The sequence below is a fragment of the Caloenas nicobarica genome, chromosome 20 (genome assembly GCF_036013445.1).
Source record: "Caloenas nicobarica isolate bCalNic1 chromosome 20, bCalNic1.hap1, whole genome shotgun sequence".
In the NCBI taxonomy this organism is placed as follows: domain Eukaryota; kingdom Metazoa; phylum Chordata; class Aves; order Columbiformes; family Columbidae; genus Caloenas; species Caloenas nicobarica.
In genome coordinates, this window is record NC_088264.1 from 6476620 (window position 1) to 6494797 (window position 18178).

Here is an 18178-nt window from a genome sequence, read left to right on the forward strand (position 1 = left end):
TCGTAAGGCGCATGCGCGCCCGCGCTGAAAAGGCGGCGCGGAGGCTGCTGGGATAGCGGAGGTAAATTTTCCCGCCGTTGCCCGTCCCTGAGGTGAGCGGAGCCGGCGCCATGTCCCAGACAGACCCGGAGCTGCTCCTGCAGGAGCTGGGAGGCTGGGACTGGGACCTCTGCCGCCGGGAGCTGCCCGCCGTCCTGCCCCGGCTCCTCATATCCTTCCCGCGGCGGAGGGGGGGCGGTTCGGCTGCTAGGCGGCTGTGGGAAGCCACCCTGATATGGTTTGGGGGGTGCGGGGGTGTTCAGGCTTCAGCATTGCACGGTTCAAGCAAATAAATCTGTGGGAGGTTAAGTGATGCAGCGTCTTTAGGGAGCTGACCCAGGACAGAAAAGCTGGTTGCCAGGTACTTTCACTAAAAACGAGTACGGCCCTTCACTGAAATAAAAGGTTCACAGTAGAAAATAGCGTGTGGTTCATTTAGCACTGTAGATGACACCCCCAGTCTCCCAGAAAACCCCAAGACTTACTCTCCCAAGGCACTGCAGAAATACCTGTGCTGATGGTGCGGGTACTTGGGCGTATCTGCCCGTGTGGGTTATGGAGCATCCCCGCCAATTTCATTCCACAGGTAAAATGTATGTAGGACAGTGTGAGAGAAATCCCTGTGACTTTTACAGGTGCTTTAAAGATAATCTTTATAGCAGAACGAGTTTGAGTTTCTTTAACGTTTTTACTCTATGTATCAAGAGTCTGAAGACTGGACTGAGCATATTCGTAAGTAGTGACCAAGAAGTGCCTCTTTTTCCTCTGGACAGTTGTGTTGCAATGGCGTTATCAATTATATACTACTTAAAAATACTTATGCTTTAACTAGTGACTTTCAGAGTCTTCAGGAATTCTGCTGGACCTTGCATGTTGCACTAACAGTGTATTGAATAAGCTCTATAAAAGTTCATAAAGAAGCTCTGCATGTAAGGCTGCTTTTTCCTTCCTGCTACTTCTGATTTTTAGATACTTGGAAGAAGGGTGCTTTTAGTCTTGTATTTTATTGTCTTATCGGCCATTACTTACAAAACTCTTGTAATACCTGATAGTGATAAGAAAATGAGGCTGATCTGTAACTGTTGAGGAGTCTTGCTAATATTCACTGTTAACTTGTAAATTAGTGCCAACCAGCACAGTAAATGTGCAATTATTTGCAGTTTGGAATTTGCAAAATCTTAATTCCATAAGCAAATAATTGTGTTCAGCCTTCAACTAAGCGTAGGCAGGTGTGATACTATTACTGATGGGTTTATGCATCTTGAAGCTGTTACTGTTACTTGATTTTTCAGATAATGCACATGTGGCAAATGTTACGTTGCCTCGCTCAGAATCAAATACCTGATCTGTTTCTGCTTGATGCGGTTCTTTGTTTCACCTGGGAGGTCACTGCATCTTTTTGATAATCACATCTTGTTTTTCTCTAATGTTTTACAAATGTTTTGATTTGCAGGTGTTTTGAGGGTACTGACTGAAATGTTTTTGCCCCATATCAGCCTTGCAGATTTGGAACAAACTTTTTTCTCAAAAGTATTACCTAAGGTATGACAGCTTAAATTAAATGTGGAATTTTTAGTCAGTTCAGTGCTAAAACCTGCTTAGAATGCAGTGATTCTTTTTTGAGATCTCATGATAAAATTATTGCTTTGGATGAAACTTGAAATTAAAATTTACCTTTTAAAAGTTTAACAGTTTTGTTAATTTAACAATGTTGGATTGTTTCTGTGATTGTTTCCATTCTTTACAATGGGGAGAAGATCAAACATATGATGTTTGACTTTCTATGTTCAGTAGAAGAGCTGGTTTTTATTTCTTTTTGAGAAGATTGGGCTTTTTATAAAATGACCAAGAATTTTTGTGTGAGGGACCCTCTCAGGACAAATAAACTGAAGAACCCAACACTCATGTATCATGAATAAGCATTCTGATATTTGTGAATAGTACAGTGAATAAACTTTTAGACCATATGGTGGGTTTTTATTAAACGATGGAGAATTTCGTGCTGTAGTTGTATTAAAATTCTTCATTGCTTGCGTTTTAACTAAAAGAAAGCAGTGCCAAATGATTGATTTAAGCTTCAGGCCTCAGCTTGTATATTTTAAGAAGCCACTGAAAATGGACACTTGATTTCCATTTTTCTTATTTTATGTACTTTACCAGATTTGGAGATTACAAGAAAAATGGCTCATAACTTGCATACACTGAACAAGGATTACTGTAGCCACCAGTTTGTGTGGCATCCTGCACGTGCCTGGAAGCCGCTTGCTGTCTTTGCAGTCTCAGCAGTAACACTCTTAAAATATCCAGGGACCTTGACCAAAGTAGAAATTGTTGTTGTTCGTAGGTCATAGACTTATTTCTTTATGTATTAAAAATGTTAATGATCATTCTCAACAAAACAAACCTGTTTTTCTGAGACAAATTGAAAATACTTTTAAAATGGTATGGTTTTAACTAAGTAAAAAATCTTTGGTAGAATGACATATTTCAAGTGAATTATCTAGGCGTGACACTTCATAGAGCTCCTGTCTATAATTCGGGAAAACCATAAGATGGTTTTTGCTTCTTGGTAGATTGTGCTTCATGATTCAAATGCTAGAAAGCGTTACTTTCTCCTCTGAGTTATTATGGTAGTTCATGACTCCATGCCAAGGAAGCAAGCAGGTATAGAATGTGTTACTATTTGCATGTGTACATTTATAAATAAAATGCTTAGGTTTTGTTTTGTTCTGACAGACTCTACAGTTTTTTGATAACTTGATGTATGAATTATCCAGTGAGGCCAAAGGATTAACCAGCCAGAATACAGAGTTATGCAGTACTGTAAGGAATCTTCTACAGGCAAGTCCCATGAAATAAACTGTCAAAGGAATGTTTATGTTATTCTTTGATTTTTACCTAAACAATTAAGAGGTTTTATGAATATTTTTGCCCAGCTATTAACCAGCTGGTTAAAATGTGATTTGATCTTCCTTTGGAGTTTGAAGTTCAATTAAAATTTTGTGAGTGATTTGGTTACATTTAGTGTGTGATGCTAATCAGAAATTTAAATGCAAATGGCATGTGATTCTCTATATTTAAAGAATGAATCTGGCATCTATTTATACAGTCACTTAATTTTAAAATTTTTGTAAATTGAGAACAGTAGTCAAAAGAAATATGAAAACTATCAAAAGTATACAATATCAGGGAAGAGGTCTGGAATTGCTTGATAATATTTTATGGAGCTTCATTCATCTTTTAAAAACCTACTTATTTATGCAAATAGCAGTGAACTTTAAATGTCATAACAATCTAGGTGCAATTCAGTTAAGAAAATATGCTTTTGAAATTATTTCAAGAGTGAAAAACGTTGTTGTCTATTCTTGCGTTAAGACTATGGTGCAACTGTTGGAAACTCTGACGGGTTGTGTACGATACGTCTGCACGCTGCAGGAGTGCGTGCCTCTGGAGAGTATCCGCACCCTTCCGTCCTCAGTTCTGTACGTCATAAAGAACACATTTACACACTGCAAGGTAGGTCTATGTTAGGAGGAAAAAAAGTCTTATGCTGCTTGACTTTAAAGAAACAGTCACTTTGTAAGAAGATCCTATTTTGAAATGATATTGTTGTCCAATATTTTTTTTTTTCATTTAAATGTAGTTGTTAAATAGTTTACAGAAGGTACTTAGTGCAGAAGTACAAAGATGATTTTTCAGCTGTCTGCCCTGCAAATCTGACCTGGTAGTGAGAGGCACAGACTGTGCTGTTTCCGTATTTTGCATCAATGTCAGTAGAACATTTTCTTTATGAATACAGGCTCTCTGTGGCATCTGCACAGTTCTGATCACTACAGTATTTTGAGAGCTACAAATGGTTACAAAAATGGTGCTACTTACCTTTTTTCTCTGCAAGTTCCACAGTGGATTGAAAGTTGCCTTTAGGATCTTTATGTTGGTTACCATGAGTGACATATACCAGTTTCAAATCTTCATTTTCTGATGCAACAGTAGTTTCCCCTACAGCAGTGAAAACAAAACCAGGTTATTGTAAGGACGCAATAGCTTTTAGTCAGCCTTCATTTTCACTTTTCAATTTTTCTTTCTTATGGGAACATTTAGAGCAGTTCTCCATGTCGGGGCTTGGACCCAGGTGCCATACCTTTATTTAAGAATTCTGATTTTAAAGTAGTGGGAAATACTTGGAATGCTACTTCCTATACCTTTTAGTGTTTTGTTCAGAAATACGACCTTAGGTTCATGCATCAAGGCCTAATCCAAAGCCCAACAAAATTGCTAGAGCCAGGCAGGCTCCATTAGTCGATGAGGCCGCAGGTAAATAGCATTTTATATTTAGCAAACAGATTGGCAGCAGAAGCTACAGATCTTGCTGTGTATTGAGTTAAAGTAGGTACATCTATGCCTTGTGCTTTTTTCCAGTCAAATGTATTACAAAGCTCTCGGTGTTCTCAGCATGTGAAAAATCAGGCTGTGATTCCTGAATGTTTTTTTAATACCTTTTCTTCCCCATTTCCTACAGGACAGTGAATCAGTGTACTGTGGGCATCTGCACTTGATTTCTGACCTCCTACAGGCCATGTTCAAGGAAACTTACTCCCTTCAGAAGCAGCTGATGGAACTACTTGATATGATTTCCATGGGCTCTGCTTCTACTGAAGATAACATCACAGATATGGTGTCAGGTATATATGGATCTAACACTTTTTTTAGTCGTCCTCAGTCCTTTTTTTCTATAGACTGTATCTGAATTTTTAAAACAGTATCTGAATTTCTAAAACTGAGCATGCTCAGTTCCTGCTGTACTGACAAGCCTTTCAGAAGGCAGCACGTTGCAGCTTGAAATATTTCTTTTTTTTTTCTCCTGAAACTTTATCTGTGGAATGGGCACATTGTGTAGGTTTGCAGGAAAGGGGCATTACCGAACCATTTTCCTGATTCAGTGTCAATGCAGTGGTGTTCTCTAGTCCTTGTGATTGCTGCTGTTTCCCTAGGAGGGGACCACACCTGTGAAGTCAGGAATCTGATTTAACTCAGTTGTTGCTGTTACTATTTCCTGCTTAGTAATCCACACGGTGCTGGAGATATGCTCTGTCATTTCCAATATGGACCACGCTCTTCATGCCAATACGTGGAAGTTCATAATCAAGTATGTAATTGAACTCTTTGGATTTTATTGTAATGTAAACATACTGTAATTTTAAATAACCAGTGTTTCAGTAGCTTTATGTTCAGAGCTTCAAATAAAATTGAAATTAGAGAATTCAATTTAGCTATTTAGCTAGTAAGTAAATTTAGAAAATTAATTTAGCAATTTAGCTTGTAAGTAGTATTAAAGGTACTGTCAGTGAAGGTAGTTAGGAATTGTGTGTGAAGAGCAATAGAAGCTTGACTTTTTGTATTACAGAGCAGAAGAAAATTTGCCACACGATTGTCTGAATAAATAATCTCAAGAGGCCTGACCTGCAATTTTGTAGGTGTTTTTGGCTTGAGTTGTGCTGTCTTGCACTTCATCCTGCCTCTCCTCCCTGTTTCAGTCATGGCTGTGAAGAGGGTTGTTGCCTCTAAATTCTGGTTTCATCATACACGGGTGTTGCGCCAATTAGTGTTGTATAAAAACCTAAACAGAAGAATTAGTTATTTGGATTTGTACTAATGCATTGTGTGATCATTTCTGACAATTAAATATCTGATTATATTACTGTCTTTTAGGCAAAGCCTGAAGCATCATTCTCTGCTGCAGTGTCATCTGAAACACAGTGACATCCTCAGTGGCCTCTGCAAGGACACTCTCCTTTCCTTTCACTCCTGTTTGCAACTGGCTGAGCAAATGAAGATGTCGGAGATACAGGTGAATTAAAATGCTCCCAAAGCTGCCATTGAACTTGAAGGATAAATTCTTTTTGTTGTGTTATTACTTGGAGTGGTTTGGGTTGTTGTGGTTTGGGGGTTTTTTTGTTTGTTTGGGTTTTGTTTGTTTATGGGTTTGTTTGTATTTGTTGGTTTGGTTGTTTTTACTTTATGTAGGCAGAATACCATACTCTTTTGAAATCACATGAAAATGAGGCCCATAACTTTGTTTAGATTGGGGATGTTTTAGTGAGGAGCTGTAAATAACTTTCCACTATACTCTATGGGAATTTTTTTTATTTCCTAAACTGATGATATCCCGAAGTCAACCAAAAGATAATATTTCAATTCTGAATATTGCTATAAAAATGTTGAGGCGTACTGAAGATTTCTAAAGTTTTTCCCCTTAGCTGCAGAGTCTGTAGAGAATCAAGTTTGAAATCAGTTTTGAGCATTGTTAGCAATTTAACTTTCTTTTGTATTGTATTACTCTGTGTATTAAGTTTTAGACCTGCTTTTTTGGACAGGATGGCACTGACCTCAGGCTGTTCCAGAAGACAGTCAAACTGTGCAGGTTCTTTGCTAATTCCCTTGTACACTACACCAAGGTAGGTTTTAATACTTTAATTCTATGTTGCTGTTACATTTAAGCCTCTGGTCTGAAAACAGAATAATTTTGTACTGCATAATATTTTGACAATTTATGACAATAGCATATGGGTGGTATAATTAACATCTACACGTGACCTGTGGGTAGTACATGCACCTGAATACACTCACAAGCCTAAGCAGGATTACTGCTGTGATTTAACAGAAAAACAAGAATAATAAACTGTCAAAAGCCGTGTCACTGAGGAGTTACTAGGAGATGTCCAGTCCTTACAGGCAGCCTTGAGTCAGTGCAATAGTAACTTCATCTAGAAGAATTAAGCAGATGAAACCTGTTGCCAAGTTTTCAGAATTGTTGCTTGTTTCAAGAATTGAAAACCATGCGGCATTAGAAGAAATTTCCATGCTGTGTTGTTGGCTCTGACACTAACTCCTGCTTTCCCTGGCCCTTTCACTTTGCTGCACTTTATTTTTCTCATTATTAGAAGATGTGCTGTAAATCTACCCATTTTAAGAATGTATGTGAAAAAAACTCTGCTCTCTAGGAAAAGCAGTGATGGTGCTTTCTGCATCTGTTCTGTCCCATGGGTTAAAAGCAGGGGGTGATTTCCCCCCCCCCCCCCCCCCCCCTCAAAATGAATAGCATTGCGGCAGGATAAAACAACCTTACAGCAGCACATATGAGAGCACTTCAGATTTTTGCAGCTCTCTGTGGCTATTACAACTGTATTTACCCATTTTAAAAAATAAACTTATAAACTTGTTTACCTACTATATAGTGTAATTAATCTCAAGAATACTTTGTTTATTGTTTGTTTTGCACTTGCGTTGTTAGAACTGAAACAATTTTTGCACTGTAGTGCTTTACACACCGATATAGCAGAACAGAAAGAAAGTGTATTTAATCTTGTATTTTACATTAAAAGAACCACTCAAAATTAATGGCTTTTGCAGGAATTTCTTTCTTTCTTCTCTGATTCGTGTTCTCAGTTACATCAGCTCTTTCTTCAAATATACAGGTAAGCGAAGTACAAATAATTGATTATTGATAGTATCTTAGTAACATCTCCATATTGCATTCTTAAAGTTGTAAGTATTTTGACATGTAAAAATACAGTTCTTGTTCCAGAACTGTTGCTTTCTCTTTTTCATGCACAGAAATCTAAAATATTTTTTAAATAAATTGGGTATTTTTGTGTAGTACCTGTCACCTTAACCCATTCTTGATCAGTGCTGTGACTGCCCAGTATTGATAAGCCACTAACATTGCTGCAATTACTTATGTCAACATTTCTTAATAAGTTATGTTTATAATATGCAGATTATTTGGCTTGGACACTGGTTCTGTTTATGCAAGTTCATTTGAAAATTCTTGTTCCTAAAATCAAAATTCCTGAAGGTAGGATTTGCCCTTTGATCAGCTTGCAATGAACCAGTTGGGCAGAGTTAAAACACTTGGAAACAAATGGTAGCATGATGTTAGTCACGTAACACTCCAATAATCCTAATTCCCTTCTGGTTCATACGTAACTGAACAGCCATACACTCTTCTTTTTTTTTTCTGCTTTAAATTCTAGTGAAAGAAAAAATCCAAGACTAAATGCAGGTGCCAGCAGCAGCATTTGACAGATTGTTTCTACTTTAAGCCAAAGTATGGAAGCATTTGTCCTGAAGGGAGAGAGGATCAGAAACAGATTATTGTGAAATTTTTCATAGTTTTACTGTCATGTTTATAATCTTGTGAAATCTCACAAAAGGACAAAGCACAACCTTTCTCAATGTTATGCTCATAAAGCATAACGGTCTGCAAGCGGCTTATCACTTTTCTTTCAAAAGTTCTGTTCTATTTGCTGCAGTAATGAGTAAGAATAGAGGAAGGTGGACTCTGAAATAGGGGGCTCATTTCAGTCATTCTTTTGGAATTGAAACCAGGTTCCGTGGCAAAATGCATGCATGAGTTCACTGCATGTTTCACTGCAAGATCAGGTGGTTGTTTTTTTATGAGTTTCCTCTTCTAACTTTACTTACCTTGTAGATCTTTCTCAAGTGGACGGTTGTAAACTTTTATGCGCTCAGCAAAACTGAGCAGGATTTTCGAGTAGGAAGGTAGCATTTTTACAGTCACTTTATAAGCTGCAAGAGTAGAAGGTTTTCATTTCATAATCTCTTTTGCTTTATTCTCCTGTCACTCATTTTTTTTCTTTTATTGCCCAGTTTTTCTCTCTTCAAAGAAATTGTACTTTTTTATTAGCGTCATGTGTTAAATTAGCGCAGTCACATTTATAACTGTCAAATTGTGTATAAAGGTATTTTCTTGGCTTTTCATTGCTTGACATTTTTTGTGATTCAGTATATTTCTTCTTATATATGTTATGTATTTTATATGGTTTTTCTGTGAGCTTGTAATGTTTTCTTTCAATGTTTAGTAAAATATTGGATTGTGATGCTTGGTTTAAAAGCTGAATGCAGAGCTGTAACTCTCAGGCTATAATAGATATTCTAAAATGGGAAGCCTTTTCTGTTTCTTATTTCACAATAACAAGGAAATAGAGAGTTTGCTGAGAATATTAAACTTTTTTTTTTTTTGTCCCTCTTCAGCAAATTTCCTCCCAGTCTCTATGCTCCAGAGATCTTGGAAGTTCATAGAGATGAAATATCTCGGGTTTTTCTTGTGGCTCTGGACCCTCTCATCAACCAGCTTCTTCCCTTTAGCCCTTTTATGGAGCAAGTGTTAAATGAAAAGTTAGGTGAGTTTAAAATATAGTTAGCACTGCTATAGTACTACGTAAGCATCTCTAAGGGATCAGGATTGATACTTTGACTTTCTGGACCACAAGCAATATTCTGTGTTGGTTTGCTAGTCTCTAATTCTTTTGTAAGCACTATGATACAGCCGGTCACGTGCTAACTCAGATGAATTTTATAACAGATAGTTCATGTTCCTGTTGAATGCATCCTTTCCAAATTACTCACAGTAAATTCAATATTAATCTGTACTGTTTTGCATAATTTCAATCCACATTTGTCACAAACTTTCAAAATAAGATTAAATTTTTCTGGTGTTCTGTTGGTGGGGGAAGGCAGCTATTGTTTCATAAATTAAGTATTTTCTGTGAAGAGTAGAATGTCTTCAAACTGGAAAATGATCATATATTTTGTTGTGTCATTTGCTTAAAAGCCAGTTTACACACATTATGTATTTATCAGGGCCACTAGCATCACATTTTAAAAAAAATATACCTTCTACAGGTCTCCCTCCTGAGCAGCAGCTGCCCCAGTGTCTCATCCTGATTTCCATAATGGACAAGCTGTCCTCTCAGCCTGAAGAAGTGCAGACTCTCTGGAACACAGGAAAAAGGTACTAAAAAGGTTTTCGTTGAAATTCTTCACCACAGCAATCAGTCTATATGGGCAAACAGAGGGGCTCAGCTGCTGGAGCTTCCTTTGCAACTGAATAGTAAAATTTGTCAGACTCTTGTGGATTTACCTTATGCTGAGAAAAACAGGGTGTGATGTTCAGTGCTACAGAGTGAAAGATACAGAGCCAGAGATGTCCATGTTTTTCAGGAAAGGAATGGTATTTTATAGTACTTTCAGGATAAGAAGAGAGAGATGTACATAATTTGTTGATACTTCACAAAGTTAAAATCTTGCATTTTTATGCCTGAACCCTCTAATAATCACCTGAATTTGTAAAAGAGGAAGGTAGTCAGGAATGTAAAAGACAAAGATTCTGTAGTGCAGATGTTGCTTGCAGGATTTGGGATTTGCATATCTGTAACCCAACTTTTTTTTTCTTCCTTTTTTTTTTTTTTTTTTTTTTTTTTTTTCTCTTACCCTTGCAGCCGGTCTGTGTTTTCAGCTCTCTTCTTGAGCTTCCAGCAGTGTTCTGGTGAGCTTTATCTCCCAGTTTGTTTGCCAGAGGTGATCAGTACAGGACAGCCAGCAGTTCTGATCACCCTCTATCACTATGTCTGTGTCCACCTGTGCTCCTTCATTGCTTCCACACTCCCATCACACTTTCCTCAGCTGGTAAGATAGTTTTTTGCTCATCACCTCTTCAGCTGTTGTGATGCATAGGTACTATTTAAAACAATGAGGTTTTTTCTAATGATCCAGCTCTGAAGAGATGCTTAGGTATGAAGTGGTTCTGTAGAAAGCAGCTGTGATACAGTTACGTGACAGGAGTTCAGTTATACGGCAAATGTCACTTGTGGGAAAGGAGAAAAAGCTTCATACAAGTTCTTGAGAACCTCTGATGTTGGAAATTTTTGTTCTCTTTGGGAGGGGGGGAGGTTGAGTTTTTATAAAAGTTCAGTGCTTTCTTTTAGGCAGTATTCAACTTGTATTAAACTTACCTGGTCTTGTTAGTCTATTCTGTGAAGTAATAAAGTGGCATTGAATATTCAGAGTAAATGATATTGTTATGATTCCAGCTAAGAACATACCATAAAATAAGCAAATTTTACTACTTTAGAGGAGGATTCTGTTTTCAAAGCTTTTCACTTTTTACTGCACATAAAAGGTCAAGAGCTGTCACAAAAATTATAGCCCTAATTTAGGAGGTTTTTTTTCCTGAATGCTACATACCTCTTTCAGATAAAATTTGCATTCCTAAAAGAGGAAAAGGTTTTTATTTGGTTTTCAGTAAGCTGCCAGTAAAGCTGCCAAGAAAGATGGCAAGAAAATTGGCAATATGTTGTGTTTTAAAAAAAAAAAATCAGAAAAATTGCCTTGCGAAGGAGGGATGCACACGATGAAATGTTTTGAAAAGTGAAGGATCTTCAGCCCATCGAAATGAACGTACATATACATTCAAAGGATGCAAAACTGAAGGTATATCTGCTTGCTTAATGGTGTAACTGAATATAGAGTATGAAAATGAGCTATTAAAACATTTTAAATTGGATAAGCTGAAAATCTTACTAGGTTTGATGCTAATTAGTGGAGTAAAAGTAATAGTAGGTCTGCAATTTACATATATATTTTCTCCTCAGGAGTACGCTCTGCTGGATGCTGTGCTGGGTTCTAGTATGATCACGTCTCTGCTAGCAATGGATGCGTGGTGCTTCCTTGCCCGGTAAGATGTTTTTATTACAGGTCAGGCAGGATTGCCACAGATCCCATTAGTTTTGTTCTTGTATGTAATTCCTCGAGATTTTTTTTTTTTTAAAAAACAAAATTGTCCCTGAAATGGATTATTTTCAGATATAGAGCATATTTTGAAAATTAGGAACAGAAATGGCTTAGTCATTTTTACATTCATGCAATTAAGGGGATTATACCTTTTCTATTATTTAATAATTTTTTTTTTTACGATGGTTCTCTCAAGTAAATTGTGTATGTGCATATCAAATTTAAGTATGTCAGAGGAAATGGTTATCTCTCAGACAAGTTTTATAATATTTCGTCTGTAAAACAGCAGGAAGTACAGACTCATGAGGTTCTGTCTCTCACATTCCAGGTATGGAACAGCTGAACTGTGCTCTCACCACGTTGTTGTGATCGCCCACTTGGTAAGAACCATGGTGATGTTTGCAATTCAGCAGCACTTTAATCCTAGTTCTATCAGCAGACTTACTAAATAACTAAAGATAGGAATTTCATTTTTTTCCAAATCCAAACGGAGATTGTTTTAATTCCTCAGATTGGGTTAATAATTAGCAAAAGTACTACTGTGAAAATATAAAGCAATATGCCTAGCATTTCCAAGTTTTATTTAGAGTGTTACTGCTGTGATCCCACATAGCAACTCTCTGAACATTCTGTATTGAATTCACTTTCTGAGTGGTGATTTTTTTCCTTAATTTAATTAGATGCATTACTGTTTTATCCTAATTCAGATAAAGTCTTGGCCCAGTGACTGTTACCAGGTCTCTGGCTTGGGTGTTCTGCTGAGGCGTATGCTGTTCTTGATGGCTCCAGATCATCAGGCAAGTACAGCACCAGCATCTTTGTCTTTGATAGAAGAGAATGAGTCAGTGGCCTGTGTCAAAATATCTTCTTTCAGTTCTTCAGAAATGACAAGATGTTGAGTTCTCGTTTGCTGTACTTGATATTGTACTTATTATTACTTTGCCACGGTGGATCCTAATTTGTGCAGGTGAGCTATTTAAAACAAGAAAGGCACCTACACCTTTCTAAGAGTGGTCTTCTTGGGCAGCAATGACGTCCTTTTTTTGACTAAGGATGAAAAGGGTACATCTCTCAGATTTTCTGCAACTGTATGTGTTCTCACGCCATCAGATGTAAAGAGTGCTATCCTTTCCTGTCTGTACACCTCGGAGAGACTAAAGCTCTTTCTTCTGCTTACAAGGGCTGTTGCTTCAAGCAGCTGAAATAATAAGTTGATTAATCATTCTGATGTCCTTCTGTGAAAAGGGAGGTGGCCATTCTAGAAGGTTTTTATATAAAAAGTTGGATTTTATTTAAACGGAAGGTTTTACACTATTTTTTCATGTAATCTAAAGCAAACCAGTAGTGGATTTTGGTTTCTCGGCTTTCTGACAGATTATCAAATTATATTCTGGTCTGTTTATTTCCTAATAACTTTTGTTTGCAGGTAGAATTTGCTCAGAAGTTTCTTCCAGAAGAGGAGGAGAACCTGGCTGTGTGGCAGCACATATCCCTCAAGGCCCTGAATCCTGATCTTAGGAAACGAGTGGCCTGTCAGCTCTGCGTGGCAGGGCTCGCGCAGTGCAGGCGATGGCTGAATAGCAGGCGCACTTTGGGAGAGCTCCGACCTGTGGTAAAGGAGACTTGGTTCTCTTTGTAAAAATGTGTATACTCTGGATTTCCAAACTATAAGGATTCTGTTGCTGTCGCCTCAGTTCTATTTTTCTGCATGTTGCGCAGCTTTTTTCCATGCCTAACTGGCAAATGCATGAGCAAGAATTCTCATTTTAATATTTTCTTCTGGTACACAGCACCATAGGAGCCTCTCTTCTGAGGGTGATGATAGTGGAGGTTATGTGTCTTATTAGCTATTCTAGTTGCTGTTTGCTCTCTAGGTGAGCAGATGTATTTTTCTTTAGAATTTCTGATTTATACCATGTCATACAATTAAGTTTTAAAGTCCTGGCTGTTTTTACACAGCATCAAATCTGAAAGGTGCTCACTGGTCTCCTTGGCGAAGGAGTGTGAGAAGCCAGAGACTTCCACATGTAGAACCTGCTGCCAGCTTCCTCCTGCCAGTGCAGCTAATGACTCCAGCACCATGTGAAACTCGCAGAAGTAATGGATGATTTTCTTGTTTTGGAAGCTCCATTGGCCAGCGGCCTGGTGGATTAGCTGTACGGTACAGCTGGTGCAGCACATTGGGCTTCTTGCCATCTTGTATCATTTCAGATGTTTGATATAAGGCTGGGGTTTTGGTTCATTCTACATGTAGGTTTCTTTGGTCTTACTGATCCATTTTTTTGCTACTAGAATACTGCCCTTTCTGTCCTGCTGGCTACCTGCAATTTTGCTGGTGACACTCTGGAGGCAGAACTTCAGGCGTCTATCTTGGGAATACTTGGTCACTTCTGGACTTTTCTCCAGGCTAAGCAGGTAAGAGAATTTGCTGCTCCAATGGTGAAGACATGATGTCTTGGAGAGGCTGGTGCTGTTTCATCATGTGTTTGTAACAAAGTCGTCTTACTTCGATTGGACCATTTCCGCAAAGCGCAGTGTAACTGTGCTGACCATCTGCTGTCAGCTGGTTTATGTATTAGGCTCTGGGAAGTGGAGTTTGAATTTTCCTGAATGTTACATATCTGGCACCTTGCTACTCCATCTGTTACTCAGTGTCAGATTCAGAATTGCTTAGCAAGAAGTCTGAAATACCTCGTTCTGATTCATACCAGTAACAAATTTGGCCTATTTTGAATGTTCATTAGAATGTGAACAAAACTCATGGTGATTTAATCAGTATGTATCTGAGCTCATGAAAACCCATAGAGCTAGAAACCTTCCTCCCGTGTTAGAGAACAGGGGGGTAAGGAGATTGCCTTGCAACTGTGTACCTGTTCAAGTCTGCAGTTGCAGGGAAGAAAAAAGGATTATTGTGGTTCATACTCCAGATTAAAAAAGGAAGTTTGAGAGTGGGGGTGAGGAAGAGCCGACTCTGTGCCCCTTCAGAGGTCTCTTCTAACCTCAGCCATTCTGTGAAGATATTTGGCAACTGAAAAGTGAAAAGAAATAGTTCAGATAACCTTTAGCTGCCTACATTAGAGAGTGGAGGAAGGAGATGAAGGATAAGAAATATTCTTAATAAAAATCAAAGGGTCTTGTAAAATAGGGCTACCTAGAAATATTGATATGACTATTTTAGGATTTTCTTCAGCTGCTTATGACTTGTTATGTGTGTGAAGATAGGCTAAGAATTTTGGAACCCTAACTTTGAATTCTTTCTTAAGTAGTTATTCCATAAGCTAAAATGCAATGTTTTTCATATCTTGTGATCTGTTGAAGGTCTCAGATGAGCCACGTCTCCAGCAGACCCTGTGTTTATTACTTCACCTTTTGGAATTTTTCATCCAAGCATTAGATGCTCATCTGATTACTCAGGTAAAACAAACCAACCCTTCTTAGGAAGCATTTACTTCATGAAAACCAAGTTCTTTGTGATTTACTGATATCTCAAATGAGTCATTTCATGGTCTGGCCTTCTCTTAACGCATGGGGGTTCCTAATTTTATTTCTTCCTTGATGACTTTCCTGGTCTTTAAACCAAGTGTATGGCACTTTGGTTAACATTGCTTTTGAGAATCCCATTACTCTGTAAGATAATTAAGATATATGGATATGCTATAGAGCATGCTTATTTCTTTCACACTGCAGCTTTATCCCAGCCAGTTTTATTCAAGGTGTAGCACGCCTCCTTTTAATTTTCAGTCCAGTTTTCCAACACCAATGTCCTCGGATTCAAAGATGAGCCAGAAGAGTTTTCACCTGCAGTCTGTTTGATGGAGCTTCTCTGGGGCTTCCTTTCCACAGGTATTTGCACTGCAGTCTGCCCTCTTCCAGCTGGACCCCCCAGATCATGTTCGTCTAGCAATGGTGGATTTTCTCTCTGCTATGGGAAAGGTGTTTATACCACAAGAAGCACAGGTAAATATAATTGTGGCCTTATTTAGATAATCTTCAGTCTTCTGATGAAAATACGTGATATTTATTTAAATATAAATGACCAAGTTGATCAACATACTCCAGCATACTGGAGTGCCATGACATAATCATATTTGAGACTTAATGGTCTATGGCAGTTTTGTTTTTCATTGAGACATGCTCAGTGCATGTGACACGTTTGGTTAATTCACTTGTGCGTTGCTTCTCACCAGTTAGAAAAGACTGACATTTGAACTCCAAGAAGAAAGACTAGAGCACGTCACCTCCCTTACAGTGCTTTTTTGCCAGACAGGGCAGTAGCACTTTCACATTTCACAAACCTGTCCCTTGACCTTAGAGCCATTCTTTAACAATAAATTGTGACGGTAGGATATGCACAACTAACTCTCTGGAACTGACAGATCTTTGTTCCTCTTTCAGAGGCAAGTTGTACCCCAGTTGTCATCTTTGTTTGCTTCTCTGCTGGCTGACCAGACCTGGCTGATTCATCAGCATGCCTTGGAAGCATTCACACATTTTGCAGAGGTGAGCATTGCAGAATTCTGGATGCGTGTATTTGGTTCTGTTAACTGTTATTGCACAGAAATTCTTCTGTCTCAAACACTTGCTGCTCTTCACTGACCGATTTGGATCTTAGTATTACAGATGCTATTGCATATCAGAAGTAATGAGGGCTAATGCAGCTGTGATTTCAGGAGCTGGAAGTGAAGGAAGGTTAAGGATTGGTTGCAACAAGGAATGGATTGTCATAGAAACATTTTTTACTTTGTCTATTCCTTTGTTAATATGAATGTACTAAGCTTTTACTGAACATTTTTGACAGGAAACAAGCCATGAAGATGTTGTTCCTCAGTGCCTTAATTCTGAAGAAACTAAGAACAAAGTTGTTAGTTTTCTGGCTAGGGTATGTATGTTGCTGAACTATTTTACTGCTTTCTTAGTTGATGTTGTACAAGTCTATTATTAGTTGTACATGGCCTATGTCTACACCTGCATCATCTGCATGGCAATTAAATAAGTTTAAAATAAATTTTTCTTTTAACTGGGATCTGGTTGAACTTTTTAATTTGCTTTAATCAGCAGAATTACCGACAGCCATTCCTATGCATGCCGCTGTTCCAGTACTTCCCAGCTTTGATTTAAATGCTTTGCTTTTCCCTCCTTGAACAAAAAAAATTGCGGTTATTGTTGTAAGCAGAGACGTTATCTATTAAAAAGACAGGGATTTCATCATTCCATTTGCGTGATTTCCTCCCGTTTTTCTTGGATCACTTTCTGAAAGCTATATTAACGTGTATGAAACATCTCTCCTTTTTGCAGGATAGAAAAAATTCCCTTAAGAGCCAGTGGCTGGTCAGGCAGAACACAGACAAAGGGAAAGAGGGGGGTGATTATCACACTGTAACCTAAGGCAGGGCTATCTGGATGAGCAGTTTTTGACAAACAGATAATTAGCAACAGAACCGATAGCTGCCAGCGATGCTACACCAAAGTTGTTGTAGATAACTTCAATCTCCTGCTCAGAAGAGCATGTGAGAAATTATTTCCAATTTGAACTGCATGTTAAGATCTTTCCCTCCTTCCCCTTTGTTCTGGCATACAAATTGACCCTGTGGAGGCTGCTAATGCTGCCTTGTTTTAGTTACCTCTCCTGTGGCTTTCTCCCTAGACGAGGCAAGTAGAAGAGACAATAGAAGCACGAGCAGAACGCATGAAACAAGGAAGGATTACCTGCAGTGCACAGTTTATGAAAATGGCTGGAGAACGGGAGTCAATGGGAGAGGTATGTGCTCATCTTCAAATTATCTGGGCTCTACTGTCCATTTGTGTCAGTTCTGGGAAGGATCTAAAGAGGTTCAGGATGGTCTTGCTGCCCTCCAAAAGGTTGCATGGACTCCTGGCCCGTAATATGACACCTGAATGCTCTGTACTGTCTGCCAGCTGTAACAACTCTCACAAGGCAAGGCAGTCTATTCATGGCTCTTTTCCATCAAAGGGTTTTCTTGCATTTGGATGAAGACTGATCACTTACGTAGAGCATTGTAAATGATGTCTCAAGTTTATTTAAATCCGCAGCCTCTGGCAAAACGAGCATGTCACCCACCCTCTGAGGAGCAGTATAAATCAGCAGTGGGCACGATGGAGGGGGCAGTGGAGGCTGTGAGGCTGCTACTTCAGAAAGGGTCACCCCCTGCTTGGCTTGCAGTGAAGCTGGAGGCTCTACATACAGCTCTAGCCACCCTCAGAGACAGCATACGGTAAGGCACTCCATGGGTTTTAGAGACAATAAAGAGCTCAGCTCCCTCTTCTGAGGGAGGAGATGCCTTTCTACCAGGATTGCTGGAGAAGAAGAAACTGCCACAGGGCGATGCGCTACTGTACTGCTGGGTCGTGGGCCAAAATGAGCTGTGGTGCAAGATGGTGGCCTCTCTTTCATATTAACTGGCTGGAAGGACTGACATATTTTAATGGACGCTATATGCATCTGAGCTGTCATTTTGTATATTATCAACGTATAGCTTGCCCTTCTAAGCTACTGTATAATGATAAACATTTCACCAGACTGTATTTT

The 18178-nt window shown here is 38.7% G+C and overlaps 1 protein-coding gene across 1 annotated transcript; it reads left to right on the forward strand.

Moving 5' to 3' along the window:
- The first annotated feature begins 65 nt into the window (after nt 1–65).
- On the forward strand, nt 66–17868 carry FIRRM (FIGNL1 interacting regulator of recombination and mitosis). Its single transcript, XM_065649184.1, has 24 exons — nt 66–208; nt 731–771; nt 1493–1581; nt 2776–2880; nt 3415–3555; nt 4559–4721; nt 5101–5185; nt 5749–5887; nt 6414–6494; nt 7450–7514; nt 9094–9242; nt 9745–9853; nt 10341–10527; nt 11493–11575; nt 11960–12011; nt 12339–12428; nt 13058–13243; nt 13924–14046; nt 14950–15045; nt 15475–15588; nt 16027–16131; nt 16430–16510; nt 17276–17389; nt 17683–17868. The coding sequence occupies exons 1-24, from the start codon at nt 111–113 to the stop codon at nt 17866–17868; spliced, it is 2682 nt and encodes an 893-aa protein (XP_065505256.1). The 5' UTR covers nt 66–110.
- The last annotated feature ends 310 nt before the right edge of the window (nt 17869–18178 follow it).